This window comes from Anguilla rostrata, chromosome 14 (genome assembly GCF_018555375.3).
Source record: "Anguilla rostrata isolate EN2019 chromosome 14, ASM1855537v3, whole genome shotgun sequence".
NCBI classification, from domain to species: domain Eukaryota; kingdom Metazoa; phylum Chordata; class Actinopteri; order Anguilliformes; family Anguillidae; genus Anguilla; species Anguilla rostrata.
The window spans coordinates 7,468,969-7,491,740 of NC_057946.1; the positions used below are offsets into that span (position 1 = coordinate 7,468,969).

Below are 22,772 nucleotides of genomic sequence, written 5' to 3' on the forward strand. Positions count from 1 at the left end.
TCTAGAATTCCTGGAAAATAAAAACGAATAGGCCTACACCATAGTACAATTTCTGACTACAGATTTAACAGTACCCATGTCTTGCATTCTGACTTTTCAAGTCCATGTTTCAGTCAAATTCTGATAATTGTGGACAATGCTCATATTTCATCTTTTGTTCTCGAAATCTGATGATTATTTGTGCATATCCAGGAAAAATGATCATTTGTTCACTCTTGCTTGTCATGAAACACTGGTTGCATGACCAGATTTAATTTTCGGCCACTTTTACTATACAAGCTATAGGCTAGTAAGTACCAAGACATCCAAGTAATTAACTGCTGAAGATAAACCAAACTGTGTGATTCACTGTGATACATATTAATGTTTCTTGTCAATGTAGAAGGCTATATAAGATCAGCACAATATGAAAAGCATTAATATAGTACTATTACTGGCTTATCCACAGCGACTGACAATGACAATACAAGAGCAAAATCAGGGACTGAAGTACAGAGAATCTCTAGAGGGGGAAAGAACAGTCCCCAGAGACACAGCAAGAGCAGAAAGTCCCATCAAGCAGTATCTTAACCTGCCACCAATCATCAGGCAGACAGCTATCCAACCATATTCCTGCAAATGATAAATGCTGTGTGATGGACATGACTGACTGCAAGTCAGCCAGAATGCACATCAGAACCAAGAAAAGACAACAATAAAGAGAACCCGTATTACTCAAAGCCACAGACATGGGCTTATTTAGGCCTATTCATTCATTCATTCATTCATTCTTCATTTAACAAGGAAATCTCATTGAGACATAAAATCTCTTTCAACAGAGGCCGGGCCGAGAAGGCAATAGAATCTATTTAAAGTTAAAAAAGGTAAAAACACAAAAGCAACATATCAATATCAAGACGAGCAAGGACAAAAACGATTTCGAAACTCAAAACTCAATGCTCACCTTGTTTGGAACAAACACAAGCATCACCAGACAAATCCACAGGATTATAATCTCTTTACATTTAAATGCAATAAGCCCTCAAACAAATACGTTTTTCCGTTTTTTAAAGGACTATGAACACATCACTTTCATGGTTTCTGGTCTGCTTGGGATCTGATGTCATATGCTCTTCAGTTCCCCATCCTAATCAGCACAGGCACCAGGTGTCATTACTTACAATGACACAGAGGAGTGGGGAAATGTGTCCCGATTGCTTGTTGAATTATCAATTACTCATTATTGTCAGCATTTGATTAGCTTCTTATCAAAGGCTTGCAATTTTCAATGGCAGGCAATTAAGTATAATGAAGCACAGGCACTTCTCATTGTGCATGTCAGGCAGTATGGCCCTGCGTGAGCAAAGGACACGAGTGCACTCATTTCCTCCATTTTAAGTGCCTGACACAGCTGTAAACGCGTTTCCGCCACATCAAATTCAGAGTCTGGATTTAGAACATTCAAAAAATAATGGACTGTCAAAACTATTATGGCACTTTGCAGCTACCACACTTGGAAATGAAGTAAACTGTTTTCTACAACATCGCCCTGGTTCTTAAAACTCAACAATGCACTTCAATTAGGCTATTGCTTTTTTAACAGCAAAAAATCATCTTCACCTTTTAATCATCCGATTGTATTTTAGGTCATTGTCCCTGTATCCCGGTACACTGAAGCTTCAAGCATGTACAGGAAAGCAGCTCACAAGTACACCAAAGAAACTATGCTGGAAATGATTTGGTTGAGTATGAAATTTGGATTTGACGGAATAAAAGTAAATGTAAAAGTAATCTATTACAATCTCTCACTCCTTTGCTGTTAAAATAGGTAGGGGGAGAAAGAATTACCTCAATGTCCCAAGACCCGTCAGTCAGCCAACTGTCATTATATTAAATTCCTGGATTGCCTTCACTAGAACAGATTTCCATTACCTTGAAGGGGCCCAGGTTCCAAGGTTGCACAAGGGGAAGTTAAAATGGACCTTTTCACTATTGCTAGTGCTTAATCCAACCTCACTGAGGTCACTGACCAGTCACACTTTCCTCCTGTGGCCTAGTTCAGCAAACACAGGGACTGACCTTTTTAACTTTGTGCAATCGGCAGCCATGCCATTTGTGTCTGGCTGTATGATTCAGCACCTGACACATCAGGCACGAAAGACATTTCATCTAAAACTGTATGCATCACTCATGATAAAAGAAACATTCTTCAGGACCAGCATCCCTTCTAGGCTACATACACCATGTTAGCCAACACATTTACCTGTATGTTTTTGGGTGGACCTTTCCATCATGCTCTGGTTTCTAGTCTTACCTTACAGAAAGATAAGGAAAGAAAAAAAGTGACATCATCTGAAAGTTTGGCATCTTAAGTAGGGATTTACACTCGTAAGTCTGTCTAGAAAGGTTAGTCTTTAAATGGCTTCTGAATACATATAGGTGGATCTGATAAGACACTGTACAGTAGGCAAATCAGGTCTCTCCACTAAAAGCACTAGCAGCACAAATTCTGCCTGCAGCTTTACTTTCATCAGCTTGTACATACAAGCTAGGATAACCCTCCTCAGATGGGAGGGCAAGCCACACGTTGACCACACCTGCCCTCAGACAAGTGTCAATGGGGACGGGGGAGATCATATTCAACTCACTACCTGTGTAAACTGATAAGATATCCAAGAATACAATACAGCCCTACAGTCATAGACAGTACAGTTCATGGATCTGATGTTCATTTGGTTGATATTAATAATGAACTGCATGAGTTTGCCGACAAGTCCAGGATATAGAAAATAAAGATAAACTTACTGATGTTTGTGTACATGTATATATACACTAATTTCATTTTTATCAAAATGTACTTCTTTAAATGACAGTGTTATGTGCTATTACACACGAATACACAACAGTGGTTCTCCCAATGAAACTGATGAAAATCAACTGATATTGATTTATTCCTCACATAAGCTGTGCCTAGCTATTTTTGAAGGTACACGAAGGTACAACAGTAGACTTTCTAGCAGGAACACTGCTTGATACACATTCTCATTAAACATGCTTTGCAGTTGTCAAACAACTGATATTTGTAAAATAAATCTGGCCCACGACTGAAATGATCAACAAGACCAAAAACCCAACATTTAAAAGAGAGCCCTGTTCCCCCACCCTCACACAGACAGACAAAGTCCTTTTTGTAATCCCTTTTGGCAGCATTACCAGTGGCTGGGGTGGTTTCCCCCCCCCAGTGTCTAGGACTGGGCAGATGTCCAGAGGAGCCTATGCACAAAGGAGAGAGGGAGGGGACTCCAATCCCCTTTCCTTAACTACATTTCCCTCCAAAAAAACAAGTGATTGATATGATCCTCACACCGTTCCCTTGGCTTTGGAATAACACTGCCCTCCCTCCTCTTTCCCTCCACAAACCCCTCCCCTCCTCCTCTCTCCCTTTCTTTCTTCCTTTCCCTTTCTGCTGAGGACCACCCCACCCTGTGGGAACCAACAGGCCAGGGCGCTCTTGAGTTCCAAGCTCTCCTCTGATCTCTTACAGCTTTGTGTGATTGACGGACAGGCCCAGAGCAAACAAACAAAATGAATACTAACACGTCCCTGTGTCCACTCCCTGACAAGGAGCACTTAAGAGGGGATGAGGGTAAGGGGCTAAAGAAAGACAAAATGAGGGGGGAGGGGTAAAAGTTCTGTGCTTAATCTTCACTCTGCTCTCACTTACCAGTTCTGGGAATACAGACAACCGTTCAATCCAATTTGGACACCAGGGGGTGTGGGTGACAGGGGTGTACTTCACAAGGTGTGGCTGGAGTGATGTCACACTTTATTCTGAAGCCAACGTGAAAGCCCTCTGTCTGTTTAGGATGAATGCATCTACACAGATCCTAGACTGGAGAGGCCCCCTTTTATGAGGATCAGAGCCCATACTACTGCAGACATCTTCAGATGATATAAATGATGTTCACACCTTAAGAGCTGGATATTTACATAAAAATATCAAAATAAGGTCTGTTATGCATATTTTGTAATCTGGCATGATTACAAAAGTAGACATACAGTCTCTGCAAATTCCCTTGAACGGTCATAAATCTCCTTCTACTTACATTAACGGTGTAAGAATTGTGGAGTCACTCAAGGAAATTACTGTAGTGAAGCTTGCACCATAAATGGAAAAACAAACATTACACACAGGAAAAATATTCAATATTATATTTTGGCAGTTAAAAAAAATAATGTACATACAGGACAAAGTGTACTTTTGGAAGGCTTAATTATTTAGGTTAGGTTGGTAGTCTCTACACTGCCTTTTAAACACTATTTATAATATCAAAAAAAAAAAATACTATTTCAGCAGGCATTTAAATTTTATTCACATGCTGGTACAAGCCACTGTCAGCCTCAAATCTCTTGCATTATACATTTTCATTCTAATCTTCTAATAGTTGAATAAGTACCAGAGAGCAATATTTGGGCAGCGTAAAGGAACCATATCAAAATTGTATGATGGTACATCCACAGGACAGCTGTGATGTTACAGATGTCAGCACTGGTTGTTAAAGAGTATTTCAAAAGGAACAATCGCAAGCCTTTAGGACGTAATTACAGCATTAGCATTACTGCAGGAGTCGTCATTTTCGATCACTTTATGCAAATTTAGCCTATACGTTTTCCCCCGCAAATGGCCTTCATTCAGCCATACTTCAATTATATCCTTAATTGTACCTTTTTGTTCGCCGTATTTAGTGGTCTCATGCAGCTGCTTGGAAGGAGACTTCAGCATCACCTGTCAATCGGAAGCACCTCTCATAGTGGTAAAACGACAGACTTTGTGTACTTCCAAAGTAACAGCTAGTTATACATCGATAATAGTCAAAATTTCACAATTTTCACATTATTTTGTATTTTTCGTGCCACATAATATTGAAAACACATCGAACTATTTAACTTGGGGATAGTCTTCACTAGGTTTCTGACATTAAAAGCCATGCATTGAGATCTGCTGGCATAAAGCTTCCTGGCAAATATGAAATGGTTGGTACTGAAGACATTTGGGAAAAGGAAATGATCCCAGGTTTCAGATGTCCAGTGCTATTTTTGGCCGTGGAAAAGCCTCAGGCCCTGCAATTTTGGACAAAGAAAAACAACAAAGTATAAAAAAATGCACTCAGCTCCACAAGCCATCGTTTTTGGGCAATTAACAGCCTGATTACAGCAGTACTGCAGGAGGTAGTTTATGGCCAATGTGTTTTTATATCCTTGAGAAATTATTCTTTTTGGCTTTCCAAACTGTCCTCAATAAACGGAGGAAACACTTCAAACAAGTTTCTAAAGCAAAAAAATTCAAATTAGACAAAGATTTTATTTTTCAATTAAAAACATCAATTCCATTAACAGAAACTCGCATTGTGAATGCGTAGTGGTTCTGGAAAATAGTTTTATTCAATTTGTATAACGTTGGCCTGGCTTCAGTGGGTTGTAGTGTATGGCATTTAAGGTCCAACCACTGTATTTTCTCTATTTCCACTGTGCTTCAGGCAAGCCATTATTATGCAATTGTCTTACCACTGTGTTTTAAAGTCAGTAACAGCTCCGATTTAACACAGGCTGCTAAATGAGCTACCCACATGATGCAAGCCATCGCTGCAGCTGAATGAGCACACAGCACAATAAGTTCTCGGTCAGGAGATTCAGAAAAGGAAAGGCAAGGAACACACAAACGGGAATGACAGTTGGAACTTTGTAACTACAAATTTGAGGTTTGTGTCTGTAACTGTAGCTACCAATAAATACATGGAAGATTTTTTAAAATACTTTTATACTGCTACTGAATCGTGGCACAAGTGGTTCCTGAGACACATTACTTTCAGATTAAATGCAGTGTCATACACTTGCAAAAGCTCCTGCCAGTGAATCCCAGCCACCAATGACTTTTGGCCATAGGATTTAGGCTAGGAGCTGTAGTAGGTATTCAGCTAACGAACTTAGGATAAATACTTAATGACATCAGTTAGTGACCTGATATATGTCTACACCAATTTAACAAGTTATTAAATGTTATACGAAAGCAATAATTCATTCTCTTTATATATACAAATACATTTTTTTTGAAATTTCTCAAGAACACGAATGACAATTTTTGCCCACTTGCCATGTCTTTCCAGTTTGAAAGTATTTAAAGGAATTTCTAGGATTTTCAAGGGCGGGAGAGACCCTAATACAATGTACTGCCAGAAGCAGTTGATTTCTCAGGCAATCCACAGAAAAATCACAACTTAGCCTAATATTTCTTTAGATTTACACTGTTGCAAAGATAATTCCAGATATTTACATATGGTCTGCTAATATCTCAAAGCAAACACTGTATTTTGTCTTCAGTGTATTTATGGCACCAGGGTGAAAACTGTGGAGGTTTGCTAATGTTTAAATTATTTTGGTGCCTCACAGCATGATGGGGTATTGATTTCAGTCCATCCAAATGACATACAGATCAGTAGATCAGCACAAGCTCTGTGTCCGAAGCAGCATCTGTTCCTTCAAAGGACTTAAAAGTACCCAAATTGCATTATGAGAAAAGGTATCAATGGTACACCCATTTTGAAAGCTCAGTGGACTGCATGACTCCCACTGAAGTGCAAAGTAAGGGGTGTTTTGTCTGAACATCTTTTCCCAGGGACAAACCATGCATTTAGCATGCTACCTGATTGGTTATAATTAGCTCATGAGAAACCACAGTCAATATTACAAAGTCAATATAATCAAAACATCCTGTCATGGGATATAATGCTGTGTTTTACCAGGAAATAATTGAAGTAGGGAAAAGGGGAAAACTAATTTGAAATCTCAGAATGCACACAACTGAAAATATTAGGCTATGTGAAATGAAAACTATAAAGTCCCTAAAATGTCTTGGCTTTATAAAACAGAACAGGAACCTGGAAAGCAGAAAAAACAAAGCAGGATCCACTTTCAATCCGAAAAACTACAAGGCTCTAAATGTATCGCAGTCATTTCTTATTCCAAACATGTACGATGAAACAACGGTAATGCGAATCTAGCTCATGGATTCGGCTCATAGGTGCCTAACCGTGAAATTGGACTGGCTCAACTGTATTTTCTCAATTACTATGCAACACATTATAGGTCTTCCTGCAGCTGTGCCAGTAAATGCCTTAGTAGACACTAACCTAAATATACAGTACCCCCACTCATCCATTACAAGCTTGCCCAAGGAACTCTCACAGTTACACACAGTACAGTCCTGTGCTTTTTAGAGCAATAGAACAACTCTCACCAAAAATATCCTCAACTCTGAGAAGAAACTAGAAGGATGGAGGTGTTCTAAAGACCCACAAATTGGAACAGATGACCGCTTACTACAAACCACCATTTCATATTCATTGACACGTCAGCAGTGATGCAGCTGCACACGATTTTTCTGGTCTACGCAACTTTCACGCTGGCTCCAGCCTTGGATCTTATTCAATGTCAACTGCACTCAAAACCACTGTGCCTATAGTGATGCACCCTATAGCTTGGTATTGAATTCTGACCATTCCAGTGCTCCAGTTACAGTAGATCCTACAGTGTCTGTTCTCACTGGTTTCTGGAGCAGGCTCCTTTGAGTAGTTTAGAAAGGAAGATCCTGGATTACTGATCACTGGTCCCCCTGCTATGTAACAAAGTGAAGCAACATTAAGTTCACTTGGTTTGTTGTAATCTCCGGATCATATCAACCATGTCAGAGGCCATGAGACGACTCTGAGCACACAGCTCCGTGTTTGCATCCACCTTGCCCCTGACATGCCTGTCAGCTGCCAACTACAGCTTCTCTCGAGGTCATAGAAGCAGAAGGATGACTTCCATCAACTGACCTCACATTATGAACCCCCCTGTTATTACTTACCCATAAACGTCAAATGTTTCAATTGGCTGAATCACGTTTTTACAAAACAGAAACTTGGCTGTTTGGCTGTTTATTGACCTTTACGAGTCATTCATTGCACACACTGAATGCATTTCCATGAGCAAATGTTAATTTTAATATAATTATGTTAATTTCATGCCAGGTTGGTGTTCATTGACAAAACTACATTTTTGTTACATTAGAGAGCAAGAACTGTAATTCATAAAGTTACTGTTTAATTAATGTCACATTTTTTAAATATTAATTAAAACACCTCACTAACAATATGAATATACCTCAAATAAATATTATATTAAATTATATATATATATATATATATATATATATATATATAATAAACATACTGACAAGTAACAGCAAAAGTCATATAAATTAAAATCTAAAAGTAAGACCAAAGATGTGAACAATACCAATGGTCAGGACAACTGAGCTAAGGTGAAACCACAGCATATCTCCACTAACGCCCATATGTTTCTGATCATGTAGGCCTAATCCTTGCATGTTTATGTATATCGATGAGTACGTTCGAAAAGCAGCAGCTGTTTTAAGCAATGTCTGAATTTTTAAATATAATCTGTACACTAGAAACCACTTGTAGGCTTTTTCCTTTTCGCGAAAGATTCTTAGAGACATTATTGCTTAGCTCTGGGGGTCTTACACTTGGGTTCCACTTCAGAGTTTAATTGGCAGCTTATTTGCACATGGGAGCATGACCCCAGTTCCCCCTAGATATGGCTTTCCACATTCACCAGTAATAGGGTGAAAGGTCTCAGTAATGCAAGGCTATAATCGGGATCATTAAATTAGCGGTTTTAGTATCTTGAACTTGCAGTTCAGCAGGTTTTGTGTCATTGAAAGTTGAATGAAATCACACATATAAAAAAACTGGCCAGCTTTCCATTATTTCTTGAAATATTTTTTTCTGAAAAGTTGGCCAGCTGAGACCAGCGATGATCTGAAAACCTGTCGCTGGGTTTTTACTTTCCCTTGTCTTTGTTATTTTAGTTTGTTGTTCCAGTTTTAGTGAGGAGGAAGGATGAAGGTGTTTGTTGATTTTATTTTGTGTTGCTTTGGGTGTGTGCTCTCTCTCTCTCTCTCTCCACTCCTGAACGTGGTTCCCTCCTGTCACAGCCGCATCTCCCTCCCAGGTGTCATAATTTATCATTTTACATTGTCTGTTCCTACATATTGCAAGAAACATAGGCCTACAAACTGGGTGAGACCATGTGGTGCAGCTCGTACGATGGTCAACTTCCTTTTTAAAGGCATAGGCCTATATACAGTACATCACCTGAGTTACACTGCTCTACTTTCAAGCTTTAATGAGGGGAAAAAACATTTGGCAATAACTTGGTATTCAAGGTTGTTATTCTTGTATTCAGAATACTACCAAAAGCAAACATGCATTGCATTACAATTTCAAACAATGACACAAAATGATAATTTTGTCATGACAGAATGAACATGGTCATTTTCACCAAAGAATTGTTGCAAGAACACACAGACATAGACTGGGAAGAAATGAAACCGCTCAATGCACAAGAGGATGTCTCCAATTGCTTACGGCCCTACTCTGGCTAGCAAAGAACTCATTGCATGCAAGTATGTGGTTAGTATAAATGCTGGTCCTTCAGGCAGACACTACAGTGTGGGAAAACAGTTGCACAACCAGTACAGATAAGTAACTGCGGAGGAACTCACTGAAGGAACAATCAAAGGAACTGCAGGCAGGCCAAGAGGATATCCATTACAGTCCTGCATGTAACTGATTTTTAAATCATCTTGTTTTGAATGATTCATGACTAATGTTCTCACAGAGATTTCAGCTTAAAACATCGAAATTTAATTTCACATTTTAGCTTACCATTCGGTTGCTTCGAATAAACAAACAAGGCAACATTCAGAGGGCTATATAGAGTTTTTCATAGCTGTTGAGGAAAACACTACACATAAAAATGGAAGCATGGAAATACAAATAATGTTTCTGTACAAGGTCCTCTTGAGCATTCAAATAACCCAAAGCACAGACAGTTATTCCAAGCTACAGTCTGCAGACCGCGAAAAATGCCTCAAGCCAAATAGTAGCGCACAGGTTTCTAAGCATTTGTGATCATTGGCTGTGGTTATTACAATATCACTATAACAGCCCGCCAAGAGCCAGAGAAGGTCAAATCCAAGCAAAGAACCAAAGAGCCCTTTAGGTTTCATTTTTCACTATCATAATAGCCAATTTGCTGAGGTGTCTTTGCAGGCAGAGAAGCCGCTGATCAAATGACACTGTGAGGACATTCCAAACACCCAGGAAAAAGTCCTGGGTGCAGAGCCTTGGTAGTCCAGCTCGTGAAGGGGATTCATTTCTTTGCCTATGAGGGGGAGGTTATGCGACATATAATCCCCATCGTGATTTATACTATTTACAGTAGGTTAGCTGTCAGGTATTGGATTGATATGGAATGGTGATTCCCTTATGCTTAATATTATTTATCACAGAACATGACTGTTAAACCTACGCTATATGTAGCACCACATATAGCCTATCCAAAGTAGCGCAGTGATGTATTCACTTCATAAGCACTTCACTTGACTTCATATCCATTCAAATAGTAACTAGGTGCTTTTTTAATGTATAGGAGGATCTTTTACATGTAATCCCCACTCCACCACACCCAAGAAAGCCTTTACCCAGATGTGAAAGAAAAAACTAAAATGTTTTTAGTCCTCAGTTAGCCTATTTGTTAAGCTGCATAAATGAAATACAACTGAACTGCCTATACAGCCAGAATTACTGAGTGCAAAGTAAATTATTCAAGGTTTTCAAGGGCTTTTCTGAAGTTTCTTCAAACACCAAAATAACTGTCTACTACAGTGGACAGGTCGGAGGCCATATTGGTAATAGTTCAAAACTGCGTAGAAAAAACAACAACTAAGAAAACAGATAATCAATTATGAGCGTTTAACAAAATCTGCATTTGGCAACCCAAAACATTTCAATGCACAATAAATATAGCTTCATTGTAATCAACATCCCTGGAATGAAAATATTTGAAAGAGTTGTGTGAATTCATTAAATAAATAAAAATTCATGCTGAATTTTAATTTCTTTACAAAGTGTATTTACGTTGTTGTAACGATATATAGCCTAATACACACTGAATGCTAGGAGAAAAGTTATTGTGCATGTTTCGCAATAACAGCTTTTGAATGATATCTGTATACTTTTCAAAGCGCAAAATGAAGTTGAAGTTGCCTGTTGAGTTTTCTTGTGAATAATTGCAAGTTACTTCAATTAGTGAATGAGTAAGCAAAAGACAATGAGCAGTGTTCTCTGGTGAAAACATTCAGAAACATAGGCCTACATCTTAGTGGACCTACCATCCTCCAGCCCACTTCTCTTGACAAACACACAGAGCTAAAGTCTGGATGGCGAACCCACCCGCATTCGTCAAGTATTTATCTGGCACTGAAACAGTAATCTGACTTCTTGGGTGTCTTGACTGAGAACCTGAGCAAACCGAAATGAATCTTTTGGTTACGCAGGTGAAAACACTGAAATAACTTTTATCTATTCAGGGAATACCAGAAGTTGCTAAGGGATTATGGAGTGTTACTAAGCATTAGGCTACTACCAGGAGCTACTAAACTAAGTGATTACCAAGTGTGCTATGATGCCCAAACGCAGGAGTTTCCAGACTTTCTTTCAAACTTGCTGTACTTCAGATGGAAACATGGAGTTACATAATACGTTGCAGTAATACGGCTGTTGACTTAAATGGTGACATGATTTATGCACTCTGGAGGCAATTAAATCCTGTGCGCATAATGGAGGGAATAAGAGGGGTGAGACGGAAAGTCATTGTGATGCTTTATTATCTGTACAAGTTTGCTTTAAATGGTTTCATGAGTGGCTTTTCAATTAAAACTAAAAACAAAAAAACTTCATGGACAAAGATTTTAAAGCCACCCCAGTCGCTATCACGCAGGCACCGCTTTTTAGCCCAATTCTGAGCCAGGAAATGTCCTTACCTTGGCTAAGGTGCCGCAATGTTACAATGCAAACAAGCCATGAACATTAAAGCTGGCTAATCCCAGCATAGTTTACACTGTTAGCAAGAGAGCAGACATTTATCCAAGAAGAACTATGTTGTTTTCTGCTTTCTGAACCAGAATTGTAAACGGTCCATAATCTTTATCGAGAAAATCTGATGCCTATCAGTCTCTCATGATTGGCTAGCCCCGATTGTGGACAGGAGCAGCTGGGATAAAAGCATTGGGCGAAAGGAAAAACAACTGAACCACAAAAGAAGAACCGGCTAGTTTATCGGGTCACAACAGTGAAGATGTATTTACCACACAAATGCAGTCCAGTGTTTCTGTGAAGTAGAAATTTAATAACAATGACAACCCTCAATCATTGCTCTACTTTACTAATTAAAGATACAGTTTCTAGTAGCTATGTTCTTTAAGAGATTCGTAATTAAGATTTTTTATCATGCTCCAAAGCACATTTTAAAGAAGTTAGATTGTACAGCACAGTACTGGAATATGCATTTCAAAAATATTTCACTTCAAATTTTAATAGGTCCTTACTGGATGTGTTCTTAATTTACCCATGAAATGTCATAAAATATGATTCCAAAGACATTAATTTTGATCCTGATTCCTCAGGGTGCATTTCTATGAAAGAATCAGGCGATAAAAAGAAAAAAGGCTCATTTTCATGTACCGTCAGTACTGAGTGACTGTGAGATATTAAGCTCTCCAAAAGTAGAGAGATACACGGCTGTCAAAGGTTGTTTGCGTAAGGACTGCATGAGAAGGAGAGCAAATCGTTAAAACGCTTAAATTGAATTTGAAGGCTTTTCATAAGATATGAGACAGTAATCCAGACAAAACAAATTACACTGACAAGAAGATCAGACTAAAACCAGACTAAAAGTGTTCAGACTCGAACCAGAACGAGAAGCTCTCAGGCAACACTATGACCAACTGTGCATCATCCATTTGAACTCTAGTCCATAGTCCAGATTGACCAGTTTAGGATTTGATTAGAGAGCATGCTAGTTTTACAGTACCTCTGAAATACCACCTGGAGGGAATGTAATGCTTTTCCATGAGGAAATAGTGGATTTTGTCTAACTTCCAGAAAACTCTGCTCTAATTCAATATGTTGTACTTGACATTTCTTGCTATTGCAGTACATTTCTCTTATAGGGCAGTATTTTCACAAACAATTAATTTTCCCCCAGACACAGCAGTGAGAGCATTAGCTACAGTGAAGAATGGTTTAGTCTGTGTGTTGGCAGTACTGTCATGAAGGGAGGCTGAGCAGGATGAAAAATGTTTTTATAGGGCTAAAAGCGATACATAATTGTGATCATCCTCTTTTTCTCAGTATCTGCTGCTGTGTATTTTAATGATGCAACTCTGGAACACACAAGTGACATAACCCTGGAACATACTGAATCATTTATTAGTGACTTGACATTTGCATTCTCTTCAAATCGACAGCTATCCTGTTACAGCTCAAGGTGTAGGTTAGAGAAGTATTTATATCCCTTTAACTGCTGTAAACTGTATCCTTTTATAATCATTGTTCCACCTGGGCATACCGAAGTGTTGGATGTCTGGACACTCATTTGGTGCTGTTTAACTCCTGAAATCTGCACACTGGTAAATGGAACTTGTCAAAAATTTAAATGACTTTCCAAATGGCTAGAAGTAAGGCTAGAACTAAAAGGAAGAATCTCAGGCACTCAGACTGGATGCTAAAATTGCTGTATTTAATTAAAAGAAGTATTAAATATAGTCAAATAACTACATGCACAGCCCGTGGTCTCCTAGCACACCACCTAAGTTTATGACCATTAAAACTTTTAACTTCCCATACCACCAGATTAGCACGCACACCCACACATACAAATGCGCACACCCTCTCTGCTTTCTACCTGTCTGAATAAAGCAAAAACTATATGCAAAAACAGTGGGCTGGCTGCTGTTCGTTTTAAACATAAAACAGTGAGAAAATGTTCAGGTGAAAAAGGTTTTCCTCTTTTTAATGAAGTAGGCTATACAAACTAATTTTATTACAAAAGAAGACAGCTAAAAATTTGATTGCCAGAGAGTATTTCCCTGCTCAGTGATTTTTTCTAAGGAACAAAACAGCAATGCTTTAACTATCTGTCAAATACCACATATTGTAGAACGAAGATGTAAAGCGCACGGGTTAGGTAAAGTACACAAAGCCTTTGTCTTGCGACCTGCACTGCTTCCTGTTTGATAGTAATACCTTCAGCTGCATGGGCCAGGCCCGTTTTGGGAGGGGGTGGCTCGAGTGAGACAGACACAGGGGGACAGCTGCTGTTTCAATGGTAGTAAATCACACTGTAACAAGCTCTGCACATGCCCCCTGCAAACTCACCCCCAAACACCCTCCTCCTCCCCTCCCTCTCCACCAATAATTCCCACAAAAAAGCCCTTCCGGCTGTGTTGTACTCACTACAAAGGCAAGCACAGCTTGCAGCCAGTCAGCAGCATAGAGGCAAAATTGAGATGGCTTCATTGAGGCCCAATGAATGCACAAAAACAAAATACAAAAAAAAAGAAAGAAAAAAGAAACTACTCCTGCACCAGAAATGACATGGTGCAGCCACTAGTATACATGCCATTTATTTCTGGTCATAAATGAAACCCATGATGGCTTTTATCTGTAGCCTATGCGTTTCACATGGGGGGATTAAACCTTTCTAAAGGACGAGACAGTTTGTTCACATCCATTCACAAAGCCAACCACCAAAATATGTTGGTTGTATTTTTTAATACTCTATAGCTACTGAGGTTGAATATTAGTCTATGTCCACTGCAACATAAAAGCAGCCACTTAACATGTAGCCTACTGTATATATGTACTCCATTCACTACAATTAATATAGATTATAATATAATAATATAATTATATGTGGAATTCCTAATAACAAAAAATGTGTAGGATACTTATGATATTACAACTAACAGACTCCTATAGAACTCAGTTTTACCACATGGTCCAATGGAAGACCAAAGGTTTGGATGAATGGACACATGGATTGAGAAAGGAAGGTCTTAAAGTGAAACAGACAAAGAGACAGCCAGCATTTCCATATAACAAATGTGTAGAATCCCATGTCAGTGAGTGCTGCTGTGGGTTTGACATCATTATAGAATCAAGACATTAGCCTATGTCCTGGCAGAATCCAATTTACAGAAAAAATGGCAAACCAGTCCTGAATCACAAAATAATCTTAAAATGACATAACATACCATACATTTTAACTCCTAACAAAACATTCTCCAATTATAGACAGTTATTAGGTTTATTTGTGTTCAATATATTTTAGGCTCATGATTCAAATCCTTCTCCCCTAAGCCACTTGGCAGAGATGCACCCCTACAAAGCCAGCTTGCCAACTGCCACCACCAAGAGACATTTATTAATCAGGGTGTTTCTTGTTTTGTCAATCATGTGAAAACAAGAACAACACCAAAGGGGTCACCCTGGTCAAAATAATTTGCTACAGGTACCACAAGAATTTATAAAACATTTTTAGCCATCTGTTTGGGAGTGAAATAGCAAATATAATAATAACAATAATATTAATAGCCGCAAGCAGCAATTACGGGGTCCAAGTACCATAGGGCTGAAATTTGATTGGCTTATGGTGGTCATATTTTTGAGCTATAAATATTTTATTACATTTAGACAGACACATCCTATCACACAATCACGCAAGGTTTCATGATGCCTGATGATAGCTAAGTAAGTATAACGGCTGCTGATATTTGTTTGGCGGAGGGCAGCCATCTTGTTTAAGTAATCAACTTGTCCTTATACATTTTCATAGGACCCTTGACCAACATACAAAATTTGACTGGCTAATTGTTTTAGGAGTTATGACCATTTGGTAATTATAGTGCCACCTATCGACAGATCTATACCAAACCTGACAGGTTTAAGCCTAATGGACTATAGATCTCAGTTCTCAGGGTTTATGATGATCGGACATTGTAGTTAGAGCTCGTTATATCAATAGAGGTCAAGCCCACAAAATTCATTGGCTTACTGCGGCCATGTACTTTAATGCAGAAACTTTTCTTATATTTCTTATTAGATAGATTTTTAAGGTTTTACAAAAATTAAAAATGGCGCAAAATCCAATATGGTGCATCATCAATTTAAGTGTACCACAAACGGTTCAAAGGTTATAGGCCAAAATGTGCTGTGCCTTGCTACAGCACCACCAAGTGGCCGATCGCTGTAATTTTTCTAACCTGAGTAGTGGGTGACTGTAGGAACCTAGAAGCAAAGTCTGGTTGCTGTATGATCTACAATTGTATACACTTTACTATGAAAACACTTTTAGGGGAGAAAAATAACAATAAAAATCGGAACACAATAGAGTTCCAGTACTTTGTGCTTGGACCCCTAATATATAATAATAATAATAATAATAATAATAATAATAATAATAATAATAAACTGTATCCATATATACTTCAGTTACAGGATTTTTTATTTTTAACTCGGAAACCAAATGCTCCTGTTGCAGGTTTAAATGCTGAAAAAGAACAGCATGACAGTAACGTTGCCACAAGTGCCAAAAGCTTTATCTGGTATGCAATACAGAACAGATCCAGTAGGTGTTTGGGGAAAAAAATGTGAGTTGGACACGCCCATCCCCACTTAGAATTTCCTCCTATTCAAACCAGCACACTATTTGATAAATGTGCCATGCCGTTTTCATAGCCCCAGTCTTTGCATTTGTTTTCATTTTCCAGAAAACATTCAGAATATTCCCATCATGACAGAAATCAGTTTGCACCTTCCGCGTTAAAGTCAAGTCCTTTTCCTAATTTCCTCCCATTGTGCCACACAGTATCCCCAACCCCCACCCCAGCAGGGTCCCATTTTAAACAGGCTCCCCATATGCCGAGCCTCACTTGTTGGCCTTGCCTCTTCACCACCATCTGGCCTATTAGTTCAGCCAAAATGAAAAAAGAGAGAGACCCAGACACAATGAGACATAGAAGGAGTCCATCTGCTGTGTGCCAGACTCTCCAATCATTACAGCACAACGGCAGCATTTAATCCAAATGCAGTTTCTCCTTTATTTAACCTGTTCCTCCCCACTCGCACAAATCAGAAAACACATCTGGTTATGGCACAAAAAGGGGCAAAAAAGCATTCTCTCTCTGAAATCTGTACTGCATGGTATTCCCTGGCCCAGTATCAACTATCACAGATAAAATTATTCCAGAGCAATAATTCTCAGGTAAGCTATAGCCGACTGATTATGCAAGCATAGAGAAGAAATTTCTAAACAATGTGAATGTCTTCCGAAAAATATTTATTTAAAAAATGTTCAATTATCTGGATATTAAAGAAATAGGCTACTTGTGCATTGTAGCATATATCATTATATTTTACTCTAGAGTACAAAGAATGTAAAATAACCTGCATATATAAACAATACAAAAAATAAAAGCCTGGAAAAGTGACAGAAAAGAAAAAATAAACAATCTTTTAGTCATTTAGCGTCCATCAGATGCCCAACAGGCAATACCGTAGTGCAATTAATTCCAAAGCTTTTGGCTGGCCCCTGATACAATTGGGCCAGCACACTACTTCACCTCCTGGTAAAGTTTCATGTTTCACTGCCAAAGACAACAAGACTCAATGTTTCCAGTTTCCCCCAAATTATGCCTACAAGTTGCTAATGGATACATGATCATGAAGGCCAAACTCCTGCATTACATCACATTCAATGTTTTTTTTTTTTTTGTAAAAACGTAGGAATGGCCAATCATGTTTGTAGGCCTATCCCACCACAACAATCTTCTCCGTCAGTCCTGGTGAGCACAGAAAAACACCCATTCTCAATTATGCTTGATTGTAAAGTAATCAACAGTAAACACAGGATCAGGATCAGCGAGGCACGGTTTTGATTAAAGAAGGATACGCATGGTTTGCTTCCCAACAACTTAGCCACATATTTTCTGCTTGCATAGACGTTCATTGCAGTGTGCATTCACATCCGCGCACTTCAGTCCTCAGCATTTTCGTTCTGTGAGCGTAGCCTACTGCATCGCGGCTGAGCTGTTGTTGCTCCTAGACATTTCCACTTCACAATTACAGAACTTACAGTTGACTAGGGCAACTACAGCAGGGCAGAAGTTTGACAAACTCACTTGTTGGAAAGGTGGCATCCTATGACAGTGCCACGCTGAAAGTCACTGAGCTCATCGGTATGACCCACTGTACTGCCAATGTTTGTCTATGGAGACTGCATGGCTGTATGCTTGACTTTTCGCACCTGTTAGCAATGGGTGTGGCTAAAGTAGCCAAACCCACCAAATAGAAGGGGTGTCCACAGAGTGCCCTCCAAAAGTAGGGTAACTGTAGAGTGACACTTGTTATTTTGCTGTATAGTAGGAAGGCACTGTATGCCAAAAATGAGCCATGAAAGAAATTTGTTATGCATGAGTACGTCTTAATTGCTTGCCCAGTGTTACAGGAATTGCTGCATGGATTTATAAGTTATACAAGGAGTACAAGAAATGCAAGGGTGATTTTGGCCTTGATCCTGCCAAAAAATGTCTGCCTCTGCACAGAGGATGCAACAGACATGGTTCTAATGTCATTGGTGGAGTCTGGGGGGCGGGGGGATTTATTTACATGAGGTAAAGCTGCAAAGAAAATACTAGTTTAAGTGAAATAAAGTGCTTTCTTTCTTCGGGATCAATGGGGCAAGGTTTTGTTTTTTAGAAAGCTATGCTTTGATTTAATTAGGCTATATCCTTCATAACACTTATCCATACACATTTCTGCTTATTTATTCAATACAATATTTTTTTAGGCTATTTTAAGCAATTTATGTTGATTACTTGTGCAACCATTTATATAAATGTACATATAGACTGCAAGGTGGCCATTAATAGCCTACATATTTTCACTGAGTGATTATGTATTCTTGACAGGCAATACATTTAAAATTCAAGAGTTGCTGTGACCTACTTTTCTGATTGTATGCAGGGAAAAGCCAGCACATTATGACTGGTAAAACTGTCTCAGGTCCACATTATGCATGGACACTGGGCAGCTGTAGCATCCCAACATCGTTGCCTGCCCAGTGCTGCCACATTTTTGCAGAAAAAAAAATCATGCCGAGACAATAATGAGGAGGAAATTTGCCCGCTAGTGAGGGGAAACTGTGTATTGTAACCGTTCATTATTTATCATACTTATCTATGGGTAATACAGACAGTTTTTTTATGGCCAACATAAACGTAAGAGCAAAATTAAGTCCATTTGACCGGGCCTAACAGGTTTTATTACTCTAAGCATGTGTGAAGGAAATGTTATATACAGTATAACTGAAAGAATTAGGCTACATACCAGTAACTACTAATAGTGCCAGGCCTGGCATATGGTGAAAATTCCAATTCCAGTGCATCATGTGACACAAACCTCCACGGCCTTTTGAGACTCCTATATTGAAGAATCCCACTAGTGAACAGCCGAGGTCAATGAATGAATTTGAGCCCTTCTGTTTTTCCTGAAACTTGCTGATGCTGGCACTTGAATTCTTCTGCAAGCCAGCATATTCTCCCTAATTATATGAAATGACAGGGTCAGGTTGTGGTATCATGATCCTGCTCCTTAATTTTCTCACATAATCCTGTATTATCTCTCCCTATGCTGTCAGAAGGAATAAACAACAAAAGAGCAACAATGTGTCTGTTGGGGCACAAATTTGTAGGTGCTTATTGCTGCTCGCTACAGGGGTATCACAGAACCTGTGAATTGCACTGATGCTACTGCAGTTTGAAAAATATTCGAAAATCTTTGTTTTATATATAGTTCGAACCTAAATTTGAGCATTCGAATATTAGTTTTGGATCCCACATTTTGTAATTAACATGAATATACAGGCTTTTCATACGGCGAATCATGTTCATGCACGCAAAGTTCATTTCCTGTGCTAACGTTACTTCCTCTGTCAACAAAAAACATTCTGCCCTGGACCCAGGGCAAGTGGATCGTCTGGTTTTCCTTGCCAGTAACCTCCAGTGATACTTTCAGCTCATAGACACCTAACGTTACTGGTCAGCTAGCCTCACGAGCCAGTCTCTTTTTTCACTTCGTTCAACAGATCTGGTCAGCTAACAATTTAGGCTACATAATGTTCCCATGGCAGGCTATGTTTCCTTTCTGTTCTGAAGATTTTGATAAAATTGGATGATGAAAGAAGTTAAACAAACTAAACAGAGTAAGTAGCTAATTTATGTTGTTTTAGGCTACAAGTATTAGCTGTTTGAATAGTTTTTGTGTTAAGAAATGAACAGGGATTTCCTATAAACAATCATTCCCCTATTATTGTGATTAATAAATGCAGAGTTGTGGCAAATTACATCCAGAAAGTGCTTTATTCACTTGCGCATTAGGCTATAGAAACGGCAGGGGGCTCATTTATAAAATTAACTTGCGTGTGCATACGTCAAGTGAAGACCTGACATAGAGCCACAACCGTTTCCACGGTCAAATCGAGTCATGTTGAAATTTTATAAATCACTGCTTTGACGTCTAAAATACGTTTTATAAACGAGGTCCCAAATGTAGTAACCTAGTATGAAAGTTCACCCATGTCCTCTATTCTACTGCCCGCTTGTGGAAAACAACGCGCAGGCCAGTTTAGAGGGAGTGTCACGTGCATATTGCGCCCGACAATAAGCAGCTTATTTTTGTGAATTATATGCAAATGATATTCGAATATTCAAACTCTAACTAATTACAAAAGCTAATATTCGAACTCAATTTCATGGCACTTTTGACAGCCTTACTCTATTTGAATACCTGCAGGAAAAACAGTCAAAAGTACTGCCAAAAGGTCCTTAGAAATGCCAAGCTCTGTTCCTTTTTTGTATATATTTTTTTGAATTAATCATTTATTAATGATTTTCTTTGTCATTGCAGGGTGGGTGGGGGCGGAGAAGGGGAGGGCAATAGTTCCCTTGTAATAGTTAAACACACATACTGTAATACAGTGACTGACATAATTCCATCAGTGTATCCACCCATTGATGACGGCCAATGGACTTGCAAATCTCAAAATGCATGGAGACCGCATGTGCCTGGCACAGTACAAAACCTTTTTGGGTTGCGTTATCAGCTGAAATACAATGCAAGGTAGACACTGAGCATGTGATATTTCACAAGCACAACTCACTTATAAGCAGGGAATGAATGGGTAAGAGATTTGTTCCACCTCTGTAAGAACAATTTAAGAATTCTCAGTTGGCTTTCCTGAATTATTTCTAAAAATATTTATTCAACTGTAACTGAATAAAGACTTCTACACCAAATATTAAGTCACCAGAATCCACTCTGCCTATAACCCCAACATTTAGAACACAGCGAAAGTGGATACAAATTCAAATTCCACACAGTACGACTAAATAGACTGGTTTTAAAATTTACCTTTTAGTGTTTTAGCTCAAGTTTTTTTAAAATGTGTTTAAATAATAACATTTTTTTAAAGAATGAGTGACAACAGTAAGTTGATGCAAGAGAAGAAGGGATGCGAGGTACTAGAACAATGCATAATTCTTTTTCCCGTGACAGATATTTTCAATTACCACATTATTACCATCAATGCAGCGGACTGAATGGTGGTCATATTTATTACGGTGGATATTAAACTGTGCTAATAGCATATGCATAACAAGTGTAGCATGGAAAAATTACATTAAACCCATTCAAAAAATTTCAACATCAAACATGCTTGACGCAGATTTTCTACACTCACGAAAGCTTAAGAATATTCCAGTTAACCGAATACACATTTTATCTTTAAAGGAATTGTAGAATTCACTTTTACAGTACGTACAATTCAGACAGACTGGATTATCGTCGGAATTTACCTTCTTTTTCGGAGCGGCATCTTCCTCCTCCTTGCCGCCCGGGTTAGTCTTGCCCTGCCTCACCGCTCTCTGCTCCCCAGGCTGCTTGATGGTGACCCGAATCTCCGGGGGACAGATGTAGTTCTCCAGGCTCTTGGGGGGCTTCTTGGCCCTCTTGGTGGTCTGGATCTTAAGCTTGAGGCTGCCCTGCGCAAAGCTAGCCTCCTTAATGGAGAACTCCTGCTCCTCAATGCCGTCCTGGTTCGAGAGGGCGTACTCGTCCCCACCCAAACCAAGCTCATCCTCCCTTTCGGGTTCCACTCGCTCCCCTGCCATGGGGAAACCCTCTGCCAGGACAGGCCGCGGGTCCATCGAACCCTCCGGGAGAGAACCACCATTGGCATTGACGCTAAATTCAGCCTCTCTATTTGGCTGCACAAAGCTGGCAAATTCCCTTTGCTCCATGTTTCCAATGCTCTACTCCAGGAGCAGGGTACACAAGCACAAGTGAACAGAACAGCAATCCCAGTGAGTGAAACTTTTGTTATCCCACCCTACGATTGCTCCAGGAATTTTATTAATCCCATTGGAATAGACATCTCCCAAGGTGAAACTGGAGAGAAAAGAAGAGTAACAGAGATTAGGTTGAGAAGATACAGTGAAAAATGAATTGCTTTTCTGACATTTCATCAATATTGGAACATGTTTTCATTTGGTTTGCTTTGGAGCTAAAAAGAAAAAAAACAGTGAACATTCAAAGCAGCATTAATGAATAATGACAAAAGGATTTAATTTTCAATACACCTCAATACCATACCACCTCTGTGACACAGACTATTATCACAATATGTGCTCTTGCACAATAGTTTCAGAATGACATAATTGGCTAATAAAGAGGTCTGAAGTAAAGAGGTTTAAACTAATCTGCTTTCAC

General features: G+C 39.0%; 1 protein-coding gene across 1 annotated transcript in view; it reads right to left on the reverse strand.

The window, feature by feature from the left end:
- Positions 1–22,772, reverse strand: part of LOC135240044 (SET-binding protein-like) — a 53,962-nt gene that overhangs the window by 22,932 nt on the left and 8,258 nt on the right. The window contains exon 2 of the mRNA XM_064309171.1: positions 21,860–22,451. Within this exon, the coding sequence (XP_064165241.1) occupies positions 21,860–22,303 (444 nt within the window). The 5' untranslated portion in view covers positions 22,304–22,451. The remainder of the gene's footprint in view (positions 1–21,859; positions 22,452–22,772) is intronic.